The 27,096-nt window shown below is 41.9% G+C and overlaps 1 protein-coding gene across 1 annotated transcript in view; it reads right to left on the minus strand.

The window, feature by feature from the left end:
• The window catches only part of itga5 (integrin subunit alpha 5), a 119,632-nt gene that overhangs the window by 11,658 nt on the left and 80,878 nt on the right, over window positions 1-27,096 (minus strand). Inside the window, exons 13-24 of the mRNA XM_003224434.4 lie at window positions 17,037-17,228; window positions 16,572-16,617; window positions 15,260-15,367; window positions 13,692-13,747; window positions 12,116-12,270; window positions 9,593-9,730; window positions 7,968-8,035; window positions 5,129-5,279; window positions 4,782-4,874; window positions 3,465-3,544; window positions 2,515-2,595; window positions 829-934 (exon numbers count right to left, since the gene is read on the minus strand). Coding sequence (XP_003224482.1) covers window positions 829-934; window positions 2,515-2,595; window positions 3,465-3,544; window positions 4,782-4,874; window positions 5,129-5,279; window positions 7,968-8,035; window positions 9,593-9,730; window positions 12,116-12,270; window positions 13,692-13,747; window positions 15,260-15,367; window positions 16,572-16,617; window positions 17,037-17,228 — 1,274 coding nt within the window. The remainder of the gene's footprint in view (window positions 1-828; window positions 935-2,514; window positions 2,596-3,464; window positions 3,545-4,781; window positions 4,875-5,128; window positions 5,280-7,967; window positions 8,036-9,592; window positions 9,731-12,115; window positions 12,271-13,691; window positions 13,748-15,259; window positions 15,368-16,571; window positions 16,618-17,036; window positions 17,229-27,096) is intronic.

Below are 27,096 nucleotides of genomic sequence, written 5' to 3' on the forward strand. Positions count from 1 at the left end.
CATAGGCGGGGAGCCACTACTGAAAAGGCCCTGTCTCTCGTCCCCGCCAGCCACACCTGTGAGGCTGACGGGACCGCGAGCAGGGCCTCATCTGATGATCTTAAGCTTCGAGGTGGGTCGTAGTAGGAGACACGTTCGGACAGATAAGCTGGGCCGGAACAGTTTAGAGCTTTATAGGCTAAAGCCAGCACCTTGAATTGTGCTCGGAAGCTAATCGGCAGCCAGTGGAGCTGGCGTAACAGAGGAGTGGTACGCTCCCTGTACGCCGCTCCAGTTATTAACCTGGCAGCCTCCCGTTGGACTAACTGAAGCTTCCGAACAGTCTTCAAAGGCAGCCCCACGTAGAGAGCGTTGCAGTAATCTAAACGGGATGTAACGAGAGCATGGACCACTGTGGCCAAGTCCGGCTTCCCAAGGTACGGTCGCAGCTGACGCACAAGTTTTAACTGTGCGAAGGCTCCCCTAGCCACTGCTGAGACCTGGGGCTCCAGGCTCAACGATGAGTCTAGGATCACCCCCAGACTGCGAACCTGCGCCTTGAGGGGGAGTGTGACCCCATCCAGCACAGGCTGTAACCCTATACCCTGTTCGGCCTTCCGACTGACCAGGAGGACCTCTGTCTTGTCTGGATTCAATTTCAATTTGTTGGCCCTCATCCAGTCCGACACAGCGGCCAAGCACCGGTTCAGGAACTGAACAGCATCCTTAGTGACATGGGAAGGAGTGACAGAGCTGGACATCATCTGCGTACAGATGACACCTCACCCCGAAACTCCTGATGATCTCTCCCGCCCTGATGATTCCTCTTTCTCAGTTAATCACACCCACCTCATAGACGTGGTACACACCGGGACCCACGTCTTGCTCTCGGTGCACTGATCGACCTGGGACCCAACCAGAGCCTGGGAGGGACACTGTGTCAGGCATGGAAGCTCTGTAGGAAGGCAAGACAAGGCAATTTAAGGCAAAATCAGAGCAGCAGGGTTTAAAAGCAACCAGAGGAAAATGCTTTTTAAATAAATTAGGCAAATCCAGAATGTTCAAGAATTAAATTCTCATTCTGCTTCCTCCGAAATCAAAGCCCTCACGGTACAGCCTGTGATCTTTGTGGTTTATGATGTTTTGTATGTTCTTTGATCATTCCCAAGCTCAGATTCTTTTCCTAACCTACTCTTCTTTAAGTGACATGAAATGGCAAATTCAATGTTCACAACTGACACCATGTCTAAATGCCTTAAAATATTTATACAGTGAAATCTCTAATTAGGAGCACCCTAACTTAAGAACATTTTTGAGTTAAGAGCTGTCGCTTGGCCTGGGTTTTGCTTTGGCATAAGAGCACCATTTTAAGTTAAGAGCTAAGGTTTATTAAACTGTTTTTGCGGGACATCCTGAAGCACATTATAGATTTTCAATTAGTATCTTACAGAGTCTCAACCAATTCAACATAGTTTGTGGCAGTCACAAAAACAAAGTTTCTGGAGTGTAACAACTACTTTCAATTTTTTTCCATGTCAGGAACAACTTGAGAAAATGCAAGTCGCTTCTGGTGTGAGAGAACTAGCCATCTGCAACGATGTTGCCCAGGGGACGCCCGGATGTTTTTACCATCCTTGTGGGAGGCTTCTCTCATGTCCGCGCATGGAGCTGGAGCTGATACAGGGAGCTCATCCACACTCTCCCTGGGTTGGATTCGAACCTGGAAGCCTTCAGGTCAGCAACTCAACCTTCAAGTCACAAGGCTTTAACCCACTGCCCGCCACCAGGGGCTCCACATCCATTTTCAAAGTAAGTACCACACAATTAAACAGGAAATAATAATTTCAAACCAGGAACAGATTTTTTTTCAAATTTTGTTGCAGTGTTATAGATGCTTTTAGAAGGCATTTAATCTCCTCCTTGAGTGTGTGTGTTTGGCGCAGCAGCAGAGATACACAGTGCAGCCCTACGCAGTTGTAACTGGAAACAAGGTGGGTGGAATTGGATGGGATCTATTCCAAGTATATATTAATCTGAAACAACTTGGGAGAATAACTTGGGAGGTGGACATTTTAACAAGACCTCTCCTTTTCAAATTATTGGATTAATTCGAGAATTTCTGGTCTAGTCACTCTCTCTCTGAAGCCTTCCTTTTACCACAGATACTATTTTACTCCCTACCCATCATGGAATTAAATTTCCCTACAAACACTGGGTGGGGTTGGGATGGGGCATGGCTTTTAAACACATTTGAACTACAAACTTCCAGCATACCACTCCCAGATCCTGGGAGTTGCAGTCTAAAAGTAACTGAGCTCTGCATTTAACACCGCCAACCTTCCTGTTATTTTAAAGCAGTGGTTCTCAACCTGGAGTCCCTAGATACTTTTGGCCTACAACTCCCAGAAATCCCAGCCAGTTTACCAGCTGTTAGGATTTCTGGCAGTTGAAGGCCAAAAACACCTGGGGAACCCAGGTTGAGAACCACTGTTTTAAAGCATCGATTATCTTCTTTGTACCTGGTATTGCACTTACCCACGAGCTGAGATACGGAGAGCAGCTTCAACATTCAAGGTGTATGATGCAACCTCACTATGGGAATTGTTTGCGTTCTTGCTGTGAAGAAAGAGATTGTGTATGACAATCGGGTTTCACATAGTAGTAGTAGTAAACTTTTATTACGGTCAATGACCAGCTCGTAACAGGGGTACCCAGTTCTGTACATCCATGTTAGACTTCATTAATAATAATAAAATTATAATAATTTTTTTTTAAAAAAACATTATAAAATTGAATTATTTACCAATCTAAAATCTAGGCTAAAGACCACATACAAGTAACTATTGAAGCTCAACTAATCCCATAGGATCCTCTGGGGCAGTCTCAAGGGAGGGAGTGGGGATTACACCGGGGGGAGGGGGGAAGTAACCATAATTGTAAATAACAGTCTAGAACTATAATTATCAGTCTATTTCTGATTCCCCATTTATACTCTGTAGGAGATGCTTAAGTCTTTTGGCTCTCAATCATCTTCTGCCGAATTTTAATTGCAGCCGTGCAGAACTTCTCGGCCTTTTGACTAAGATCAAGTGTACTATCGGGTTTCACATAAACACTTGGGTATGCAATGCTAGAATTTTGGAATACAAATCACCAAAGTTATTTGAGCACATGATTCCAACCCATGAATCTCTGTTCAGAACATACATTTCTCTATGTTTTCCCTCCAAAGCAACAAGTATTCAAAATATTATGCAGGCTTCCCAAACATATTGGGAAACATCACCACAGAGACACCAGGCTCATTTTTCAAGTTGTTAGTGCTTTAAAACTGCATCTTGGAGAACCCTGGGGCTCCTCAATCAGACCATTAATGACAGACATTTCCCAGAAACACCCATCCACTACCAAACTGCCAATTGCATTCCTGGCTGGGAATCATCAAAGGATAGGTGAGAGCAAACACGGTAAAGGGGTGTTTTTACCTGTGGATCTGAAAATCGAACTGGATGGATTTCTTGGCATCAATGAGGCGAGGAACAGTAAAGCGCAACCCACCCCAGAGCTAGGAGAGAGACAAGGAAAGATAGAGATTAGTCACAGGCCCCTTGATTGTTCACATTAGCCACTCTGAATTACTAAGAAAGCAAAGTACATTGCTTTGAATCCCACCCATGGGAGAAAAGTGGGATAAAAATAAACAAATAAATAAATAATAACAACAACAACAACAACAATAATAATGTGGGATACATACTTAAAACAATCTGACAATATTAGGAAACACAATTGTGCAGGAATGCAAGATGTGTATTGCACCATGCAAATCCATATATTGAGCATGTACCAGGTCTTTGGAGCCCTCAGTTACTATGGTTGCTACAGAAATATGTGGCCTGTTATCATTTACATTATTACATTATACTAAATAAAAAATATGGGCCAGCCAATTGGGTAGTTCCCAAAGAATGGAAGTTATTCCATGCAAACTTGACCAGTCCTATTTCAAATGCTAATTTCCACTCATAGTTAATATGTGTATGTGATTATCTAGCTACATAAAAGTCAAAGTATGTAAGTATATAAATATGTATGCATGTTGGTTGGTTGGTTTGACCATTTGTACCACAAAGGGGAGTTCCCATGACAACTAACCTAAGGTGGCTTTGGTCCAATTACATTACAGATGGATTCCTGGATATTTTAGTTCCAGTGTTTGGAAAAGTTATCATTTTAGAATATATTTTCCAGAATCTCCTGGCCAGCATGACAGTGAACATGTTTGCTGTGAGATTCTGGGATCCATGATTTCAAAAAAGGTAAGTATTTCCAAATTCCGCTTAATTTGTACATACAGTGTTCCTTCACTTATTGCAGGGGTTAGGTTCCAGGACCACCCGCAATAAGTGAAAATCCGCGAAGTAGGGACACTATATTTATTTTAATATTTATACATTGTTTTAGTAGTTATACACTATTTTAAGTCTTTAGCAACCAATTGTGTTGATAAATCTCCTTTTCCTCCCGTTGTCGCTTGGGCTCCTTTTCTCTCCCTTTGGCTTCTCCTTCCTCCCTTCCTTAGGCTGTAAATTGTAATTTTTTATGATTTATAATAGTCTTTTAGAGTTTATTGAAAAACCATGAAGCAGCGAATCCGTGAAAAGTGAACTGCGAAGTAGTGAGGGAACACTGTACATTGTACCAGGCTCTTTTACCTCCCGCTAGGTTTCAGGGAAATGATTGTACAAATCCAATATTGTCTGACCCAAGCAAGTATCACAGCATGAGGCCCAGACACTTACACTGATGCCTGCCTTCATTGGATTGCCAAGGTCACAGATGACCATCTTGGTGTCATTGATGGTATCATAGTTGCAGCTCTGGATGGAAAAGTTCTAGAAAGAAAGGCAAAGAGAAATCAAAATAAGAAGGGAAAGAGGCTATTATCTGTTACTCTCCAAAGGGAAGGGAAGAAAAGGATGGGATGGGGGTAAAACCATCTCCACAGAAGCATCAGGAATTATGAAAATGGAACAGCTTTGCTCGTGTGTATCATAACTTCCATTCCAGTGGAGAGCAGTTTATACATTAAAATCCACTATCCAACCAGTGGGTTGCAATGCCTAATGGAAGGTGAGGAAGCACCTACCCCATGGTTACGCAGAACACCTGTGTAGTCCGCTTCCGGTGGGATGATAACATGGAGCTCAGCTTCATAGGCTCCACCTTCTCCACGGTTCTGAGCATGGAAGGAGAGGTTCAGCGCATTTTTGTCTCCCAAATAGACAACAGAATGGTCTCTGTAAAAAAGGTTAGGCCAAGATTGTGTGAGAGAACACATCAAAATAAATGACCCCAAAGCTAAGATGCAAGCATGCTAAGCCAGGGGTACAAAGTTTCACCACCCCACATCTCCTCCATTTGGGACATGAAGGCAACAGGTGTTTTCTACATGTAAAGTGCATCAGTTACAAATCCCTCTGCATCCACAGTGTGCCACATGTTGATACCATTGCTATTATTTATTTATTATTTATTTATTTACAGTATTTATAAGGCAAACATTCAATGCCTTAACACAGAACAAAGACAAGACAAACACGGGGCTCCGAGCTGGCCTCGAACTCATGACCAGAGTGATTTGTTGCAGCTGGCTGCAGCTGGTTGCTCAACAGCCTGCGCCACAGCCCAACCCGAGCTAGATTTCTTACAAAACATACCAGTGATGGAAAATGCCTTTCCAAGTTTTTTTTTTAAAGAAAAGTATCCCAAATACCCACAGTTCTGGATATCTGGAATTTTAAGCCTCTAGTGAAACACATCACTGGCCCATCCTGACAATGACTCTCCAGGGTTTCCATCATAAGTCTTCCCTAGCTCTACCTAGAGGGGCTAGGGATTAAACCTGGGACCTTTTCCATGCAAAGCATGAGCTCTACTACTGAGCTATGTGTCAATTGACTATCCTGCACATGTCTTTCCCTTTCATGACAGCGGGGGAACCAAAATGTCAATTGCAGAGGTCCCCAGACTTTTCAAGCCGAGGATGGGTTCACAGTTCCTCAGATTGTTGGGAGGCCAGACTATACTGTACTTTAGGGGGGGAAATGATCATACTGCACGTATTTTATTTGTAGTGCAAAAAAACCCAAGAAAGAACAATACAATATTTAAAATGAAGAACAATTTGAATCAACACAAACTTACTAGTATTTCAATAGGGAGTGTGGGCCTGCTTTTAGCTGATGTGAAATAAGGTAAGTCTAAAGTTAAAAATGTGGTAAAGTAAGTCTAAATATGTGAGATAACCTAAGTCTAAAGCTTAGGACAGGGGCCAGGTAAATAGCCCTGAGGGCCATAGTCCTTAGTTTGGAGACCCCTAGTCGACAGTGTAAGGAAGACTGCTGTTCCATGAAATGCCAACACCAAAACTATGCTTGGGAGAACAAAGTATATATTTGTTTTCATGCACAGTGACATTGTATTTATGAATTACAGTAGAATCTCACTTATCCAACGTTCTGGATTATTCAACGCATTTTTGTAGTCAATATTTTCAATACATTGTGATATTTTTAGTGCTAAATTCATAAATACAGTAATTACTACATAGCATTAATGTGTAATGAACTACTTTTTCTGTCAAATTTGTTGTATAACATGACATTTTGATGCTTAATTTGTAAAATCATAACCTATTTTAATGTTTAATAGGCTTTTTCTTAATCTCTCCTTATTATCCAACATATTCGCTTATCCAACATTCTGCCAGCCCGTTTATGTCGGATAAGTGAGACTCTACTGTATGATGTCATATGTTGGATTTACACTACTGCAACACTACTACTACTGTTATGTTTTGTTCTAGTGACAACAAAAATCCCCCTCAAAATTCACATTTAAGCACTCCATGTTGTTAGAGATCGGAGGAAAGAGCAAAGACATGTCCAGATACTTTTCTGCATTGGGAAAATATCATTTGTGGCAGTGGTTCCCAACCTGTGGTCCATGGACCAGCAGTGTTCTGCAAGAACTAAAATATGGTCTGCGGCCTCACTACTACTACACTGTTGCAATGAGAACAACTGATCTCGTGAAAACCTCTTATAGTGCCAAGGCTTATAAAATATGGTTTTCTGTGGGTGAGCAGATGGCAACTACTGGATAGCATATGTTATGTATGAGAAACTAGAACTGATGTGGTCTAGCCAATGCAATTTTCTGAATCAGCAACCCAAATAACCAAACGGAATCTAAAGTTGACCAAAAACTGATTCGTAACTCTTTTGGTACTAACCTTGGAGAGTGGTCTCTGGTCAAAAAAAATTGGGAACCACTGATTTACAGAGACTCACAAGGACCTCTGCTGGAAAACAGCCGGAAGTGTCTCTGCTCATCTCCATTTCTTCTACAATATGAACATGGCCATGTTGTGATGGGGAGTGGGTAAGACTGTGTTGTTTATAAGACGAGAACTTCTTAGGGTAGTACTGGAGATACAATTATATGAAATGCATCTGTTTTCTCATGCAGGATCTCACTAACATGTTAATTTACAGTTAAGAAAGTACAGTTGCTTGAAGAGTGAGTAAACTACTAAAGCGGGGAGACAGTCTGTATTGAGGAGGTTCTGAAGGGTGATATAGTCAGCCTGCTATATCCACATATTCTCCATCTGTGCATCAACCATCCAAGGCTGTAAATTATTTTTGATTTTGCCATAAGGGACACCATTTTACTATGGCATAATGGGACCTGGGCATTCATGGCTTTGGCATCCATAGGGCATCCTGGAACCAACCTGCAGTGAATACCAAGGGACCACTGTATTTGCTTTCTGACTCCTTGCTGCATATCTACGAAAAGGAATGCACGGTGGGAGGAGGGCTCTACCTTGATTTGATAGTCAAAGAGGCATGAGTGGCACGCAGTTATCTTGTTTTATCCCTGACTATGGTTCAGGAAAAGGAGGCAGAACAGAGCCTTACCCAAAGACGCTGAGCTGGAGATCAGGAACGCAGACGTTGTCTTCACCACAGTCAAGCTGAATCTGAGCCTGGTGGGCAAGGAAGACCAGATATCAGATAGATACACCTCTGTTCTAGGAAGATTAAGCTAACCTGCACAAAATGTTGCAAACCTCTTGCAGACTCCTACATGATCAAAAATGCATAAACTGTGAAAGGTTGTCAAAAAGGCATTTGGCTCAACTGTCACTCATGAATTCATTGCACAACTTGATAAATATGCAGCAAGCAAGTGGGCTGCACCATTGTGCTAATAAACATCACACCTCCAAACAGCACAAGCAACGAAATTGAGACACATCTTCTCTGGCAAGGCATGCCCACTATATGATACATTTACCCTAAGCTTCCTCTTGCACTGGCCCCTGAAAATCATAACTCTTTTTGTACTTCAAAGGAAGATAAAACTACAGCATGACTCTGTATCAAGGGGGGATACATTCTCAGATGATGTATGGATGGATATACAAAACTTCAAATAATAGCAAATCCTATTAAAAGGAAAGCTATAAAATAATTGAGTCACACTGAGGATGTAAAAATACCTAATGAGGATGCATTTTGTAGATAAATGAAACAGTTGGTATTGGTGACAGATATGAGGGTCCTATATTATTACATGCAGAAATAATGAAAACAACCTACGGTGGAAGTTTCAAGTACAATATTCTTTACAGCCCATTCTGGGATTCTTCTCACTCTTTTACTTTTATATGCATCTCCCCTACTGCAAGAAAGTTAGTCTGAAAGTTGCCTCTAATCCCAGTCCTGACAAATTCCTCCCATGAATTTCAGAGAGAAGAAGGAATCTGAATCTAGGTTCAGCACTTTATTCTGTAACATAAGGAAAAAGAGTAGATGGCCCTCTACAAAGTGGTAGTCTGCAGTTCCCAAGATATCTGTCTGCCAGCAATGCTATCCTAAGGCTAAGAGAAATTTCAATCCAGCAATTTCTGGAGAGTCCCATATCCTTCACACTCACAGTCTATGGAAGTGGTACTCAAAGTGGTGGTCTGTGTTTAGTGTCAGACTGCAATTGTCAATTGTTGATCTGCGGCAAGCTTGTTCTATACTATGAGAATATTATTTTTATTTATCGTATCAGAAGCAAACCGAGGGTACAGTTGTAATGTATTTAAAAACACAAACAAAGTTAAAAACTTGGCATTATACTAAACGCCAATATTATAATAATATGGCACAAATATGACACTGATATCTGACATATTGGGGAAAAGACTGATAGCCTGCCACACCAAATATTTTGAGAAGCATTATGCTATAGTGCATTGGATTATAGTGGTATCTCCACTGCAGGAGGAAAGGCAAAAGATTGCTAGAAAAGCACATTGTTCTAGGGTGAACTGAGGACAGGAGAGAGGCACAACTTGAACATTTTTATTTTGTGCTCCTATATGCTACAGTTGGGCTGTAGCTGTGCTTCATTCTATCCTGAGAGGGTAAAAGAATGGAAGGTTCTGATGAATGAATCCATGGCACCCAACCCATCTTTAGGCACACTGAAAGCTCTCTACTGACTTGGCTGCTAGCATTAACAGACAATCCATCACGCGTCTAATCTGTACCTTCTGTTCAATGTAGTTACGTGTGAGGTAGTTGAGGATGGGCTTCAGACCATGTGCATCTGCCGGGGCTTCTGGGTCCAGGGAGAAGTTGAGAGACAGGTGGATGGGAGAAAGCTTGTCACGGAATTCAGACTCATTCTGGATTGAGACACACAGAGAGAATGAGAACAGAATGCTCCATGCATAAAGCACAAATCAGGACTTTTTTTAAAAAAAATGGTTGTGATCTGGAGTCACTGATTCTCAGCACAATAGTGGCAATTCCAAGATAGTTGTACAGTAGCATCTCACTTATCCAACATAAACGGGCCAGTAGAACATTGGATAAGCGAAAATGTTGATTAATAAGGAGGGATTAATGAAAATCCCATTAAACGTCCAATTATGTTATGAATTTACAAATTAAGCACCAAATCATGTTTTACAACAAATCAACAGAAAAAGCAGTTCAGTACACGGTAACGTTATGTAGTAATTACTGTATTTACACATTTATCACCAAAACATCGCAATGTATTGAAAACACTGACTACTAAAACATTGATTACAAATAAAGATAGAATTGCTGCCTAGAGAAACAGCTATGGTTCCGGGTGGGAGGCAGATTGCGTTGGATAATACAGAATGTTGGATGAGTGAAAGTTGGATAAACGAGACTCTACTGTATATCCAGAAAAATCCTGGCTACAATGTTATTACCATGTATACATATAATGACAACCCTGTTTCATGGGGTTATGATATTCCACACTATCCCCTTCTCGCACTACTACTACTACTACTACTACTACTACTACTACTACTATGAATAATAATAATAATAAACAACTTTTATTTATATCCTGCCACCATCTTCCAGAGGTACTCAGGGCAGTTGCAGAACACTCAATCTAACATGCAAATACAACAAATGCAAAACAAAACAGAGACCAGAAACAGTCAACATAACATCATAAATTCACTAAGTCTTTCAAGTGGCCTTAGCCACATACTTTTTTGGAAAAAATTTTTTACTGTGTAAATAGAAAATTTGTATCCAACAGTGAATCAAAGATATTTCATACCTACATACAAATTTACAATTCAGTAGGAAGAGTATGTATATTGGTAGTTCTAAAGGCAGGCAAAATGCCAAGCAAGAAGATCTATTACAGATTTTGCTCAGAATGAAGTCCGGTGTAGCTTATGGATTGTGATGTTTGCTCAGACTTTTATCTTTTATCTAAAATGTTAGGTATCAGAAGTATTTTGGATTTCATTATTTTTAAGGGTTTTGAAATACTTGCAATCACATATATGTACTTATCGATATATCAAAATGAATTTTTAGGCACGCAGTTTATTTATGTTTCATAGACACACCTTGTACACATAGCCTGAAGTTCATTCTACACACAATATTTTAAATAATTTTGTGTATGATACAAAGTTTGTGTATACTGAATCATCTGGAAGCAAAGGACTTACTATTTCAGTACTATGAACATATTTTTGGGTTTGGGAGTATTTCAGATTTCAAAATCCCAAACAAGGGATTCTCAACTTCTAATAAAAATTTAGGATGGGAACAATGAAGCCTTTCAGGATGCCTGAGCAGGTTCTTCCATCACACCACAAACTTGGCCTCAAATAGAGAATTATGCACTAAATAGCCTCAAAGCACATGACTCTCCCATTTTAAAGCTATTTTGAGTATCCCTTTGCAAATTATGTTGACTCAAAATAGCCTTTTTATTTTCTTACAAACTAATGCAGCCTGCAGGAATCAATAGCATGCAAAATGAGAAGTGAATGTGACTTCCAGACCCCACCCCTGAATCAGAAGTTAAACTGCTAGCTGCAGGAAATCTGCTAACTGGAGGGCTGGCAGTTCGAAGTCGCGAGTTGGGGAGAGTTCCTGACTGTTAGCCCTTGCTTCTGCCAACCTAGCAGTTCGAAAGCATGCAATACGAGTAGACCAATAGGTACTGCCTTGGCGGGAAGGTAAAAGGGTGCCCCATGCAGACATGCCGGCAGAACACAATCGGAGATGTCTACAGACAACAGACTCCTCGGTATGCAAAAATGGAAAAAATACACCTCCCCATGACCGGAGTTGAGTATCACCTCCAGACGACGGAGATTAAAGGGGAAGGCCTTTGTCTGTGTATCTGTATTGTATATTGTTATTGTGTAAAAGGCATTGAATGTTTGCCGTATATGTTTACCCTAATCGGCTCTGAGTGCCTCGGGGGGGATAAAGCGGAATATAAATAAATTGTATAATAATAATAATAGTTATTATTTTATTGTATGACACAGCAAACAAGATAGATATGCTGGATTTCGTTTCACAAAATCACAAGTCGAACACTTCCCAAGTGTCTAGGGTTGTTGTTGTTGTTGTTGTTGTTGTTGTTATTATTATTGCACTGTTTGGGATAAAATACAAATACTAATAGCTGTTTCATACATTTTCCTCCATTTTGCCAGAGATTTCCCAAATGGTCTCAGAAGGGCTGGTTAGCACTGCTTGTGACTTACCCTGAGGTAGATCTTCATCTCACGGCACTCAGAGCTGGCACCATTTCGGAGCTGTAGAGTCTGGACGAGGTGGGCTTTCTGGGTGTGGAGGAAGAGAGCCCGCTTCACTGCCCCTTTGTGCTTGAGGCGGTCAAGGTGCAAGTCCACAGTGAATCCTGTCCAGATAAGCAAAAGGATTCTTCTAACTGATATTCAATAGTGCCATGTCTCAGCACTTTCCAAAGATCCAGGTAAATGGTCAACCTGCTGAGTGACATTCTACCTCTTGCCCCCCATGGGCTGAATTTGAGACTTTCTGTTTGCAAAACATGCACTCTGATGCTCAGCTATGGGCTTTCCTATGTTTCACATGAAATAATAATAATAATAATAATAATAATAATAATAATAATAATAATAATAACAACAACAACTTTATTCGTATACCCCGCCCCATCTCCCCGAAGGGACTCGGGGCGGCTCACATGGAGCCAAGCCCGGAACAACAATATAAAAGCAAATGCAACTAATAAAACAGATCAATCAGCAATAAAACATCTGAAGGTGACTTCATGTATTGGGGCCTTGCCTTTTTTCACAGTGACAACACTCCAACAGCATCTTCTTGTGTTCTCCGTATAATGTCTAATGCACCAAAGTGCCTAAGACTGACAAAGCAAGGGCAAGAAAATGCTTCTTGGACCTCTGTTACAGGAGATTGGCTGTAGTTTCTTCCAACTCTATTATTCTATAATACAATGTGCAGAGTGAGCATTATGCAAGTCTCCCTCATCTCTTGCTTGCTCACCATGACTCAACCACCTGCAGATAACCCAGGAGGTTGGCAGGCAGGGCACTCGGTTAGGTCTGGGCCTGAGCAACACATATCCGAGTCTGACAGAAACTAGGAATAGCCAGAAAATTTATAAGATTAAATGAAACTATATTGGCCTTTTCTGGTATGTGGCACCTGCCAATCTGGCTGCTCATATTATGGTGCTGCCTATGAGATTGGACAGGAGAGAGCCATGGCCAGCCATGACCCCATTTGGTGCTTTCGTGGCCCCTTCTACAGTGCCATATAAAATCCAGGTTATTTGCTTTGAAATTCATTTATATAGCAGTGTAGACTCATATAATCCACTTCAAAGCAGATAATGTGAATTATCTGCTTGGATAATCTGGATTATATGGCAGTGTAGAAGGGGCCTGAGTAAAGAGTCCTTTCAGACAGACTTGAAAATCTGTCATTGGGTCAACTTCCAGCTGACCATGCTTTAAAACAGAGAATCTGTGGCCTAGTGTTAGAGCAATGAAGGCTGAGCTAGCTAAGGATGATTGGAGTTGCAGTCCAACAACATCTGAAAGATTATATCTTGTTTAGTCTATGATCTACCCTCTTGGCATGCTAATGACCACAAACCAACTGCTGGATTTTGAGACAGCATACTGCCCAGCCAGCCTTGAGAGGTGGCAAAGGTGTACAAAGAGATGTCAACTGAATCACCACAAGCCAGAAATATTCCTGGGCAGCAAACATATCATCTGCCCACATGTTCCTTTCGACAGCCTACCACTTCACTTTCCATTTACTTACCAATAGAGTCAGGCACGTGTTTCCCAGATGCATTCAAACAGAAACTCAGATTGATGCTGGTGACAAGGGGGAAAGAAGGGAGTAATAAGCCCCTGTAAGAAACTTGTAGATCTCGTGGACAAAGGCTTGGTTAGGTTTAGAGCAGTGGTTCTCAACCTGTGGGTCTCCAGGTGTTTTGGCCTACCACTTTAAGAAATCCCAGTCAGTTTACTAGCTGTTAGGATTTCTGGGAGTTGAAGATCAAAACACCTGGGGACCCACAGGTTGAGAATCACTGGTTTAGAGGGTTCAATGATTGGGGTTAGCACCACGGCTTTGTCATACTGCCCACTTAGAATTTGAAAACATGCAAATGTGAGTAGATCAATAGGTACCGCTCTGGCAATAAAGTAACGACACTCCATGCAGTCAGGCCAGCCACATGACCTTGGAGGCATCTACGAACAATGCCGACTCTTCAGCTTAGAAATGGAGATGAGCACTATAATGAAGTATGGATTTTTGGTTTGCAGATATTATGTTTGATTGTGTGTTTGTGTTTTAAAAGGGTAAGTATTACAGTTATTGCATCTCAGCACTCAGAGGCTGGTTGCCATGGAGAAGTAGGTGGAGCCAACTGCTGTTTTGTTGAAGAAGTGCAGAGTTTAAAAAAGGGATTCAGTCTGTGCTCTGATGAGGCACAGAGAAGATTGATCCTAGGTTGAGGGGATCAAGGAGACTCAATTGTTCATTTTGAGTCGGTTTAAAATAAGTTTGGTGACTTATTTAATGTAGTCTGTGTCCTGATAAGGAACAGAGAATCTGTGATCATATATCACAGGGGTGACTGCGGTTTAAAAGTGGCAGAGGAAGAAGTTCTAACTACTTTAAGTAAAAGAAGTGACACTTTAGGGAGTTTGACTCACCTCATTCTAGTATTGTAACTGTTAATAAAAGTGCCTCTAAGTGAGAACAACATTGTAACCACTAAGCTCTGTGCCTGAATAAACTTGTTATTGTTCCTCCAACATCTAAACCTCTGTTGCATATATTATAAACCAAGTTGCGTTACCATATAAAGTGAATAAGAAGAAGAAAGAAAAGAAAAGTAAAAGGTCTCCTCTCTGAGTTTTTGGTGGTTGCATCTTTGCAAGCACTAACCCCCAGAGCCAGACACAACTAGACTTAATGTCAGGGAAAAACCTTTACCTTTACCTTTGTCACACTCTCCTAGGCAAATTCACTAATAATAGCATGAGACTGTCCTTAATAGATTTCTTAAGGAAGCAATGATGACTGCAAAACAATTCTTAAGGAGACAATTAGAAAACTGAAGGTAAGTGGTCCCAGCTCCTAGTGCTGATTAAAACCAAGTAAGTAGCACCTGAATAGGACACATATCTCCACAGGCACCCCCTACTGAAGAAGACTCTTGAAAATATAATAGAGAGCTTAGGGGAAAATGATGTGCTCAAACAAATCTGCAGCCCCAAGTTAACTTGGGGAAAGATCTTAAAGGAGGATGGGTTGGGGGAGTTACAATGGTACTTTCCAATAAAGATTCTCCAACCCAAGGCAATATCACTCACCAAGCAACAGGTGTTCCTGTGCCCTCCAGGATGCAATTTCGTTCTTCTGGATTGAACATATTAGGGAAAATGCTGAGAGTGGCACTGGCGTGAACAATGGGGCGGCCCCTGTGGGTGGGAGAGAAAGATAAATGAGAATTGATCGAGTGTGACAGCCAAAACCTTAGAAGAAAGCATTCAGTGTGGATTGGAAACACAAGAGCTCACATGAACAAAATCACTGCAAAGCTGAACACATCTGAATCCTCATATCTCTTTCAGTTCCTTTGAACTGGTTGGGCAGTTGAAATTATAGGTCAGTACATGATCCAATTCATGGATGTTTTGAAAATGCTAAAAACAGTCCTCTGACCATTACTATGTGCCCGCCCATTGTCCAGAGGGTGTAGGTAGATTGAAATGGCAGTTATTTACATGCTGGTGATTAGGGTTTTTTCCAGTGATCTAGCCCATGTGATATGGGACAAGTTATGGGACACAGAATGTTTTGGCATATGTGTAATTCCATAAAGTAGAATAAAGTGAGTGATGTGTTCAGTTAAGGTTTTTTTATTGCGTCAGAAGCAACTTAAGAACATACTGCAAGTTGCTTCTGGTGTGAGAGAACTGGCTTCTACAGAGACCTTGCTCAGGGGATGCCCGGATGTGTTATCATCCTGCTGGGAGGCTTCTCATGTCCCCACAAGCTAGAGCTGACAGACAGGAGCTCACCCCGTCTCGCGGATTCAAACCGGCAACCTTCAGGTCAGCAGTCCAGTTGGCACAAGAGTTTAACCCACTGCGCCACAGTGGCTCCATTTCAATCAAGTGAATGTGGTGCATCCGATTGTTAAATTACTGACAGCACAAAACTTAGAAACACAGAGAAAGAAAGAAGTAACCCTGTGATTTCATTTCATATGTTATTTTAAATCTGATTGTCTTCTCTCAAAGTAGCTGAAGGGGGTTAATACAGTAGTCTCACTTATCCAACATAAATGGGCCAGCAGAACATTGGATAAGCGAATATGTTGGATAATAAGAAGGGATTAAGGAAAAGCCAATTAAACATCAAATTAGGTTATGATTTTACAAATTAAGCACCAAAACATCATGTTATACAACAAATTTGACAGAAAAGGTAGTTCAATATGCAGTAATGCTTAGTAGTAATTGCTGTATTTACGAATTTAGAACCAAAATATCACGATGTATTGAAAACATTGACTACAAAAATGTGTTGGATAATCCAGAATGTTGGATAAGCGAGTGTTGGATAAGTGAGACTCTACTGTACATGTCTCTTTATGTCAGCTGTATTCATAATGCTTACCTGTAAACCATGGCAGTGTCTACTCCAAAGGCTCCCACAATCAGATCTGCAGGACAGAAGAAAAAAATGGGAGACACTTATATCCTGGAAGTCTTACTGCAAAGGTCTGATATCATTTTCAATGATTTTTAAAATAAAAAATTAAAATACAGCTAAATGTCGCTTTCTTTGGCCTTTTTTGTTTTGTTGCAAGTCCAAATTTTATATAATATTTGAACTTCATTAAAGTTATTTTACAAAGTTACTTATTCATTAGAATAAATGGCAAACCACTTCAAAGTTCCTTTATTTTTTAAGAGTTCAATGTGTTTTCCTTCATCTTATCCTGTTTTGATGAAAGGCATCAGGAACTGAACCTGGAACCTTTGCACAGAAAATATGTACTCTACCAAATAAGTTGTGCTCATTCTGTGTTAAGATATAGCCCAAAGCATCTATCATTGCTTCTTCATATGTCATCCTCACCTGGGTAGCCATTTCTATCTAGATCTTTGGCCCCGCGAAGGGCAAACCCAAAGAAGTCAGGAGTTTGGCCAGGAGGCCAATGGCCCTGCAACATCTGAGAAGGCTTGGGATCCAGTCCATCATGCCGGCCATTGTACACATAGACCACACCTTGCTGGGACTTGCCACCAAATGGTGCTGCAATTGCTACATCTGCAAGAAAATACACTAGGATCAGTGTTTGTTTTGTGATGCAATGTCTTGAAGAGACCTACAGTTAGCAAGACATTAAGTAAAAGGAACGGAAGGACAAATATCACCTGCAGTAGCTCACTGTGCAAGCATGGGGAAACACTAAAATGATCCTTAAGGATATTCCCCAGTTAAATAGAAGGATAGCCAGATTTTCCATAACTGGCAAATGTAATGGTATAAGTTTTCATGGGCCACCAAAGGTTTGCTAGGGGAGTTTTCACATAACATGAAACCATGACTTATGCTAACTATAGTTAAGAGTCCACATTATGGTTGACTCGTCCAGACATAAGAGAGGCAAAGCACAGACTAGAACTCCTCATTGCCTTTCACTTCCAGGTGGCTCAAGCTCAAAACAGAAGATTCCACCATTTGGATCAGATCATATAGAAAGTAAAGACGTTCTCTCTCTCTCTCTCTCTCTCTCTCTCTCTCTCTCTCTCTCTCTCTATATATATATATATATATATATATATATATATATATAACAACAACAACAACAACAACAATTCTTTATTGATTAGTCACTTTTGACCATATCAAAACATGTAAAACATACAATACGTACACACTTACGCATACATACAATAAAACCATGTAAAGATACAAAACATCCCGACCTGCGGCCTAATAACCTGCTCCTAGACAAATACAGAGTAAAAAGGTTAAAATTAGTAATTTCCTAAGGAAAGGTTTGAACAAGGACAGGGGTAAGTAAAACAAGTGTCTTGTCCGTAGTAAATTTTAAGTTTGGATTTTGTTAGTGACAATAATGTATCAGCTCTCTACTTCCATCTTCTCACGAATGGCCAGTGCTTTTTGTGTAAAAAGGGCCAGTTTTAAAATAGAGTTTTTATCTGAACCTGTAGAAGGATATGCAATTTCTCCTTATTCTCTAAGTGAGTATGATTCTCCAGCAGAGGGTCTAAATAGAGAGATCGAATCCTGGTGTAGTAGGGGCATTTTAAGAAAAAATGTTCGGAGTCCTCCACTTCTGCATCTACCTCATGACACCCACAGGTTCTCTGCGTATAGGGGATATTCTGATGTCTACCTAGCTTGGACTTAATGTCGAGCTGCTCGAATCTAGCCCGGGTAAAAAGTTTTCTGATATATAATGGAAGAGTCAAGAAGAGGTAAGTTTCCATGCCCACATTGCATTTAAATTTGGCCAGGTATGGAGTGGCTCTAGCTTGCGCTATGATCATAAGATCATTTTGTGCAGCAATGTTGAGGGCTCTTTGGTATACAATTGAGCTCACTTTAGCCCCGAAATTTATTAGCTCGTGTGGGGCAAAACCTATCTTGCTGACTGTGTGACCGAGTCTGCTTAACCATGATGACCACTCTTTGTGGTTTTCTTGTTCTAATAGGCAAATGGCAGGGAGTCTATGTGGTTGCATTTGTCTTATTTTGTACCACCAATTGATCTGTCTCTTCAGGATTACTGTGGAAATTGGGGGTACCCCCATCTCTGCTCTCACAGCAGCTGACAGGGATGATCTCTCCACACCTAGGCCAATTTTCAAGTGGCGAAGTTGGAATCTTTCTACCAATGCCAGATCTTGATCCCCCCATATTTCAACTCCATACAAAGCAATGGGGAACACCTTGGCCTTGAGAACCTTCAAAAAGGGACGTAAAGATCCCGGGTAATTGTGATTACATAATTTATGAATTGCCTGCACGGCATTATCAGCTTTTGCGATACTTAATTTTACAGTATACAGTAAGTAAGTAAGTAAGTAAGTAAGTAAAAGTTTATTTGTATACCGCCCTCTCTCCCAAAAGGGACTCAGGGCGGTTTCCAATATAAAATCAGCATAAAACATTGTACAATAAAACACTGAAAACACTATAAAACACTATAAGAATTAGAAACGAAAACAAAACATAACAATTGACTAAAACAATCACATAAGCAGAAGGAATATAATCACTCAAATAACATGAATCCGCAAAGAAAGAGGGGAAAAAAAGACCACTGGGATGGAGGAGAGGATGGCCTGGAGGGACCACTAGAACTAAAATGCAATGTGATATTCTAAGATGCTTTGGGGCAGAGGAATAAAGTGCAGTGTTTCAAGTCAAAGAGGTGGCCTGTGCGACTACTATAGCTATGGGCTCGGTTATCCAAAGGCGCAGCGGAAGAGCCAGGTTTTAAGCAGCTTTTTGAAGGAAGCCAGGGTGGGTGCTTGCCGGATCTCCTCCGGAAGGGAATTCCAGATCCGGGGAGCAACAATAGAAAAGGCCTGCTCCCTCGTCCCCGCCAACCGAGCCTGGGATGGTGGCGGGAGCGAAAGAAGTGCCCTACCGGATGAACAAAGAGGACGAGTGGGTTCATAGCGGGAGATGCGGTCACAAAGGTAGGCGGGTCCCAAACCGTTTAGGGTTTTATAGGTAAGAACCTGCATCTTGAATTGGGACCGGAAAATAATCGGTAGCCAGTGGAGCTCCTTGAACAGGGGAGTAGATCTCTCCCTGTAGTTTGCTCCAGTTAACAACCTGGCAGCCGCACGTTGGACTAACTGAAGTTTCCGGGCCGTCTTCAGGGGCAACCCCACGTAGAGTGCATTGCAATAATCCAGTCTAGAGGTGACTAAGGCGTGGACCACCGTGGCCAAGTCAGACTTCACGAGGTATGGTCGCAGCTGGCGCACAAGCTTTAATTGTGCAAAGGCCCTCCCGGCCACCGCCGACACCTGAGCCTCAAGTGTCAGTGATGAGTCCAGGAGGACCCCCAAGCTGCGGACCTGCGCCTTCAGGGGGAGTGCGACCCCATCGAGCACAGGTTGCCACCCAATACCCCGATCAGACTTGCGACTGACCTCGAGGACCTCTGTCTTGTCAGGATTGAGCTTCAGCTTGTTCGCCCTCATCCAGGCCATTACAGCGACCAGGCACTGGTTCAGTATCTGAGGAGCTTCCTTGGAATTAGGTGGAAATGAGTACTAGAGTTGAGTGTCATCTGCGTAGAGATGGCACCCAACTCCAAAACTCCGGATGACCTCGCCCAGCGGTTTCATGTAGATGTTAAAGAGCATGGGGGATAAAATGGAACCTTGCGGGACCCCACAGGTCAAAGGCCAGGGGTCCGAGCAGGTATCACCCAGCTTCACCAACTGGGAACGGCCCTCCAGGAAGGACTGGAGCCACTGGAGCGCAGTACCCCCAAGGCCCATCCCAGAGAGCCGTCCCAGAAGGATACCATGGTCGATGATATCGAAAGCCGCTGAGATGTCCAGGAGAACCAGAAGGGACACACTCCCCCTGTCTAGCTCTCTGCGGATGTCATCCACCAAGGCGACCAAAGCCGTCTCAGTACTGTGACCAGGCCTGAAGCCGGACTGTGAATGGTCCAGAAAATCAGTGTCGTCTAAGAATCCCTGGAGCTGAGAAGCAACCACCCTCTCCAGTACCTTGCCCAAGAAAGGGAGATTGGAAATTGGTCTATAGTTGTTAAGAGTAGACGGATCCAGGGATGCCTTTTTTAGAAAAGGCCTAATTACTGCCTGTTTTAGGCTAGATGGAAAAATCCCTTGTTCCAGAGATGAGTTGATAATTTTCTCAAGCCAAATTAACAAATCTCCCCTGGTCAGTTTGATTAACCAGGAGGGGCAAGGATCTAGGGAACAAGTGGTCGCTCTCGTAGCTCCAAGGAACTTGTCCACGTCATCAGGGCGAACAAGCCGAAACAAATCCATCAAGATCGGACAGACAGATACCTCAGGCACCTGACCTGGCATTGCACTAACCCCAGTGTCTAACTCAGAGCGTATCCGAGCGACTTTATCTGCAAAAAAGTGCGCGAAATCGCTGCACTGGGTTGCTGGGTTGTCAGGGGTCTCCTCCCCCTGGGGAGGATGGAGGAGCTCCCCAACAACCCGAAACAACTCCGTTGGTCTATTGATTGCAGATGCTATGCGGGCAGCCGAGAAAGTCTTTCTGGCTGCCCGCAAGGCCGCAGAATAGGCCCTAATAGCAGCTCTAGCCCGTGTTCGGTCGGATACCCTACGAGTTCTCTGCCAGGAGCACTCTAGACCCCTTCTCGACCGCTTCATCACGGCCAGCTCCCTTGTGAACCAGGGAGCCCTGGTGCGTCGGCGGGTTGAGAGGGGACGTTCAGGGGCAATCGTGTCTATCGCCCTGGCCATCTCGCTGTTGTAGCGATCGACCAAGACATCAACAGGATCGTCAGCCTCAATGACAGGAAGATCCCCAAGAGACCTCAAGAAGCCGTCTGGATCCATTAGTCTCCTGGGGCGGACCGTCTTAATGGGTCCACCACCCCTGCAGAGGTTAGTGGTCACGGTAAGTCTTAAAGTGACCAGGTGATGGTCGGATCATGACAATGGAAGAATAGTTTGCTCTTCCACTCCAACCAATCCACTGTCGGCAATAAATACTAGGTCAAGGGTGTGTCCTGCCTGATGGGTGGGTCCAGAGATGACCTGGGACAGTCCCATGGTTGTCATGGCAGCCATGAAGTCCTGAGCTGCACCAGTTAAAGGGGCCTCCGCGTGAATGTTGAAGTCCCCCAGCACCACCAGGCGCTGGGAGGCCAGCACCACGCCAGAGACCACTTCTGCAAGCTCAGGGAGGGAGACTGCTGTGTCGCGGGGTGGACGGTACACCAGCAGAATCCCCAAACTGTCCCGGACACCTACCCTCAGGTGGACACACTCAAAACCTGAGGCTTGCGGAACAGCGCACCTGACCACGGCGATGGATTGCCAAAAGACCACCGCAACCCCTCCTCCCTGCCCCCCGAGCCTGGCCTGCTGATGCACCCCGAAACCAGGAGGACACAGCTGAGTGAGGTTAACCCCACCCAGCTCATCCAACCAGGTCTCGGTGATGCAGGCCAGGTCTGCCCTCTCATCCAGGAGTAAATCCTGGATGACGGAGGTCTTACCATTAACAGACCTGGCATTCAACAGCAGGACCTTAAGCCCGAAGGGACTGTCATGAGGACTACCACGCCTTTCCTTCTCCAGGGTCGCAAGTGTTCTATTGTGCTTCTCCCTGGGATTTTGGTGACCGCTTCTCCTCCTCCCCCACATGACCTCAATCTTTCCCCCCTGGGGACCACCCGTCCCCTCAGTAGGGTTAGGCAAGATGAAACTGCCTTTTAACGGGCCTAATCAGCTCTCTAGAGCAGGAGAACCGTGTTAGGACCTGTCGTGCGTAGTGGCTAGAGATGTATCTTGTGAGAACAGTAGAAGAGAGTCCTCTAGGGTGTTAGGTGGACTAACAGATGGACTATAACAAGGAAGCGTTTGTAGGGGGAGTTGAGAACATGTATGGGCAGAGAGATGGGGAACTAGGGGGGTCCGTGGACACATGGCTGAGATAGGGGGGGTCCAGTATAAAGGATTTGGGAGAGTATGGTTACTAATAGATGTTAGCTCTAGGGGATGTGATTGTAGGTCAGGGATCAGGGGGCGAATCCAGGGGTCGAAGAAGACCCTCCTAATGCGGATGCCCCATGCTTCAAGACGATCTCTAGAGCTTAGTAACTCCTTAATGATGGACATGTCTTTAAGTGTAATTAAAAGATGCGTAGAGCGGTTGAGAGATTGAAAGTCTCTATGCAGCCAATTGAGAGATTGAATGTTAATATCTACAGGGTTCATAAATAGGATTTGGGCAAGAGACCTTAAAACCGCTATCCTTGATCCCCATTTACCCCTATTCTGCATCGAGTCTGCTACTTCAAACGCCAGTTGGTTTGGAGATAACAGGCGGTGTGTGGTGGTAGGTGGTAAAGATGGTGCAGACTCGGATGGTATCAATGGATGGACCTTTGATTGACCTAGAACCTATAGTAGAGTCTCACTTATCCAACATAAACGGGCCGGCAGAACGTTGGATAAGCGAATATGTTGGATAATGAGGGATTAAGGAAAAGCCTATTGAACATCAAATTAGATTATGATTTTACAAATTAAGCACCAAAACATCATGTTATATAACAAATTTGACAGAAAAGGTAGTTCAATATGCAGTAATGTTATATAGTAATTACTGTATTTATGAATTTAGCACCAAAATATCATGATATATTGAAAACATTGACTGCAAAAATGTGTTGGATAATCCAGAACATTGGATTAGCGAGTGTTGGATAAGTGAGACTCTACTGTATATATAATTTCACATTTCAATATTAATGTCAAAAATATGTAGTATCGTTTTTACATATAATTTGTGCTACATCACAACAGTGAAGACACGTATCAGTTAAGTAAAAAAGAAACATGAAATATTAAGTAATTAAATATTATGGGTTCTTTTTTCACATGTGGTGGACTTGAAAGAAAGCTGAAGAGTTTTGGAAAGCGATATAAGAAGTGATTCAGAGGATGATAAACATAAAGGTACAGTTGAAACTGGAGTACTTCCTATTGGGAATTTTAGATACAGAAATGGACAAAAATCCTGACCAACTTTTAATTAATTAAAATTAAATTAATAATTAATAATTAATACCACCAGCTAGAATAACATATGCCTATCACTGGTGTACCAAAGAAATACCTACTAAAGAAGAATGGCTGTTGAAAATAATTGAAGTAATGAATGCGGACAAGCTAATTCAATTACTAAAAAAAAAATCTCCAGAGGGATACAAGAACAAAACAGATTGGACACTAATAACAGATTATATGCAACAAGAAGAAATAAAATTGATAATTGAACTTCACTGAAAACAGAGAGATAGTGTCACCCAACACGATATCAAAGAGGGGAAAGCAATGGTATAAAGAAATTAAAAAAGACAATTTAGACCACGGTGGAGAGGATTGGAAGCCTCCCCTTTTTTTGTTTTCCTTCCTTCCTTCTGTTCCCAAAGTCCTCCTTTATGTTTTATATTTTACCACATCCCCTTTTCTTTTTCATAGTTTTTAACCTATTGTAAATAACTTGTATTCAATAAAAATTACCATAAAATAATAAATATTCATACAATAGCCAATAAGTTGCTTCTGGGAAACCCAGAAGCAGGATACAAGCACAATAGCACTTTTATGCTCATGGTCATTAACAGCTGGTATTAAAAAGCATACTATATTTATTAATGGAATTAATACATATATAGTGACCCTTCGTATCTGCTGGAGTTTTATTTCAGGACTCCCCAAGGATATTAAAATCCATGGTTACTCAAGTGCCAGTATACACAGTGGCGTAGTAATGGTACTCCACTTACATAAAATGTCTAAAGCAAGGTATGCTTTTCAAGCTGTGGATAGTTGAATCTGTGGATTCAGAATTCATGGATATGGGCAGCCCAACTATAGTCGTCACAAATTTATTTCCAAGATGGCATCATGAACCCAGATATGCATATGGGCGTGTATAGTGTGGTTTAGGCCTTTAATAGTTGTGTCATCCTATGTAAACATATTTTCCAATCATCTATCTGCCATCGTACAGATTCAGAACTGGATCCTGGAAATGTTAGGTCATCTCCCATTAGATTTTAACTGAAAATCACATCTTCTCCTGCCTCGCTCTCATGCTGCCATAGAAGATTCAAGACTTGAATGATTGTTACTCCAAATGTGTACAGGCAGCCCCAATGTTATAAACATTCGACTTACAAATGACCCATTGTTAAGAACAGGGGTGAGACAACAGGAAATGAGCAAAACTTCATCGGAAAGGCAATTCACACCTGAAAGAGTTCTTATCATGGGGTAAAAGTTTCTCCATTAAAACTTTATCACCAATTCTAGCTTCCACAACAAGCCATTTTTTCCAAAATGCAATTATCACAAAGACAAAAAGTGAGGTGAAACCTTCTGAACAGGGGCACAGAAGACAGCAAAACAAATACCACAGAGGCGTTAAACCTTCTCTATGCTATCCAAAGGTAATATAACTATTCCAACTTACATACAAATTCATCTTATAGAATCAATCTTGTTCACAACTTGGGGACTGCCAGAATATGGGAATATACAATAGAGTCTCACTTATCCAACACTCACTTATCCAACGTTCTGGATTATCCAACACATTTTTGTAGTCAATGTTTTCAATACATCGTGATATTTTGGTGCTAAATTCGTAAATACAGTAATACTACATAATGTTACCATGTATTGAACGGCTTTTTCTCTTGATTTGTTGTAAAACATGATGTTTTGGTGCTTAATTTGTAAAGTCAGAATGTAATTTGACGTTCAATAGGCTTTTCCTTAATCCCTCCTATTATCCAACATATTCACTTATCCAACATTCTACTGGCCTGTTTATGTTGGATAAGTGAGACTCTACTGTATACTGAACCCTGGTGGGTTTAAGGCTTTTCTTGCTGTGGTCTTTTGTGTTCTTAGCTGTTTTGGAAAGTTCTTGGTTGAAAAAAACACACGAAGGATGGACTGAGGCAGAAGAATTGGGATTACTTCGTGACAAGTCTTTTTATCGTGCCTTTGCCCTACAATGCTCACATAATTGTACAGGAGTTCCAGAACATAGAGCCCCCGGTGGCACAGTAGGTTAAACTACTGAGCTGCTGAATTTGCTGACCGAAAGGTCGGCGGTTCAAATCTGGAGAGCGGAGTGAGCTCCCACTGTCAGCTTCAGCTTCTGCTAACCTAGCAGTTCAAAAACATGCAAATGTGAGTAGATCAATAGGTACCACTCTGCTGGGAAGGTAACGGCACTCCATGCAGTCATGCCGGCCACATGACCTTGGAGGTGTCTATGGACAATGCCGGCTCTTCAGCTTAGAAATGGGGATGAATACCACTCCCCAGAATATGGACACAACTGGGCTTAATATCTGGGGAAAACCTTTACCTTTACCTTCCAGACCATATTATCTTTAAATTTTGTACCCTAAAGCATCTCCCCTTCTGTCTCTTATCACAGAAATCTGTTCAGGAAGAGAAGACAGAATTGCTGCATAATATTTTTTGGATAGTATCACCTCTTGACTTTCAAGACATTCCCCAAAATGAGCCAAGGTAGAGACAAACTTACAAGAGAAATAGGAAGAACACCAACCAGCAGATGGCCCTAGAATCACGTTCTCTAATCTGTTTCATTCATGATGTGAAATTCTCCTATTTATAAAATTATTGTCTCCAGTTGAATGCTGATGTGGATTGAAAATCCCTGCTTTGTCCATAAATACACACTGAAAGGTCAGAAGGAAAAGCCACTCCTTGATGGGAAATGCTTTTGGAACTTCTCTGATTTGCATAGAGCACAGTTGTTAAAATAAGAATAAGTAATCCGTGTTATCCTGAGTATGCACACTATGTCTAGGGTGGGGAGCATGAATCCTAGCAGCCAAAAGCAAGTCCATTTTTCCTATTAGACAAATTTCTGTATACTCTCCTTTTTCACTGGATGAAATCTGATCCTCATTTGTTCTGGACTAATCCCAGAGCCACTTCTTGATTACGTTTGTCATATTACAGTTGAGTCTAGCTTATCGAACCTTTGCTTATCCAATGTTCTATATTAGCCACGTAGTCTGCCTTTTAGTAGTCAAGGTTTTTGTATCCAATGTTTTCAATACATTGCAATGTTTTGGTGCTAAATTCGTAATTATAGTAGTCTCACTTTTCCAACATTAGCTTATCCAACGTTCTAGATAATCCAACACATTTTTGTAGTCAATGTTTTCAATACATCGTGATATTTTGATGCTAAATTCATAAATACAGTAATTACTACGTAGCATTATTGCATATTGAACTACTTTTTCTGCCAAATTTGTTGTATAACATGATGTTTTGGTGCTTAATTTGTAAAATCATAATCTAATTTGGTGTTTAATAGGCTTCTCCTTAATCTCTCCTTATTA

Source organism: Anolis carolinensis, chromosome 2, assembly GCF_035594765.1.
Source record: "Anolis carolinensis isolate JA03-04 chromosome 2, rAnoCar3.1.pri, whole genome shotgun sequence".
Taxonomy (NCBI): Eukaryota; Metazoa; Chordata; class Lepidosauria; order Squamata; family Dactyloidae; genus Anolis; species Anolis carolinensis.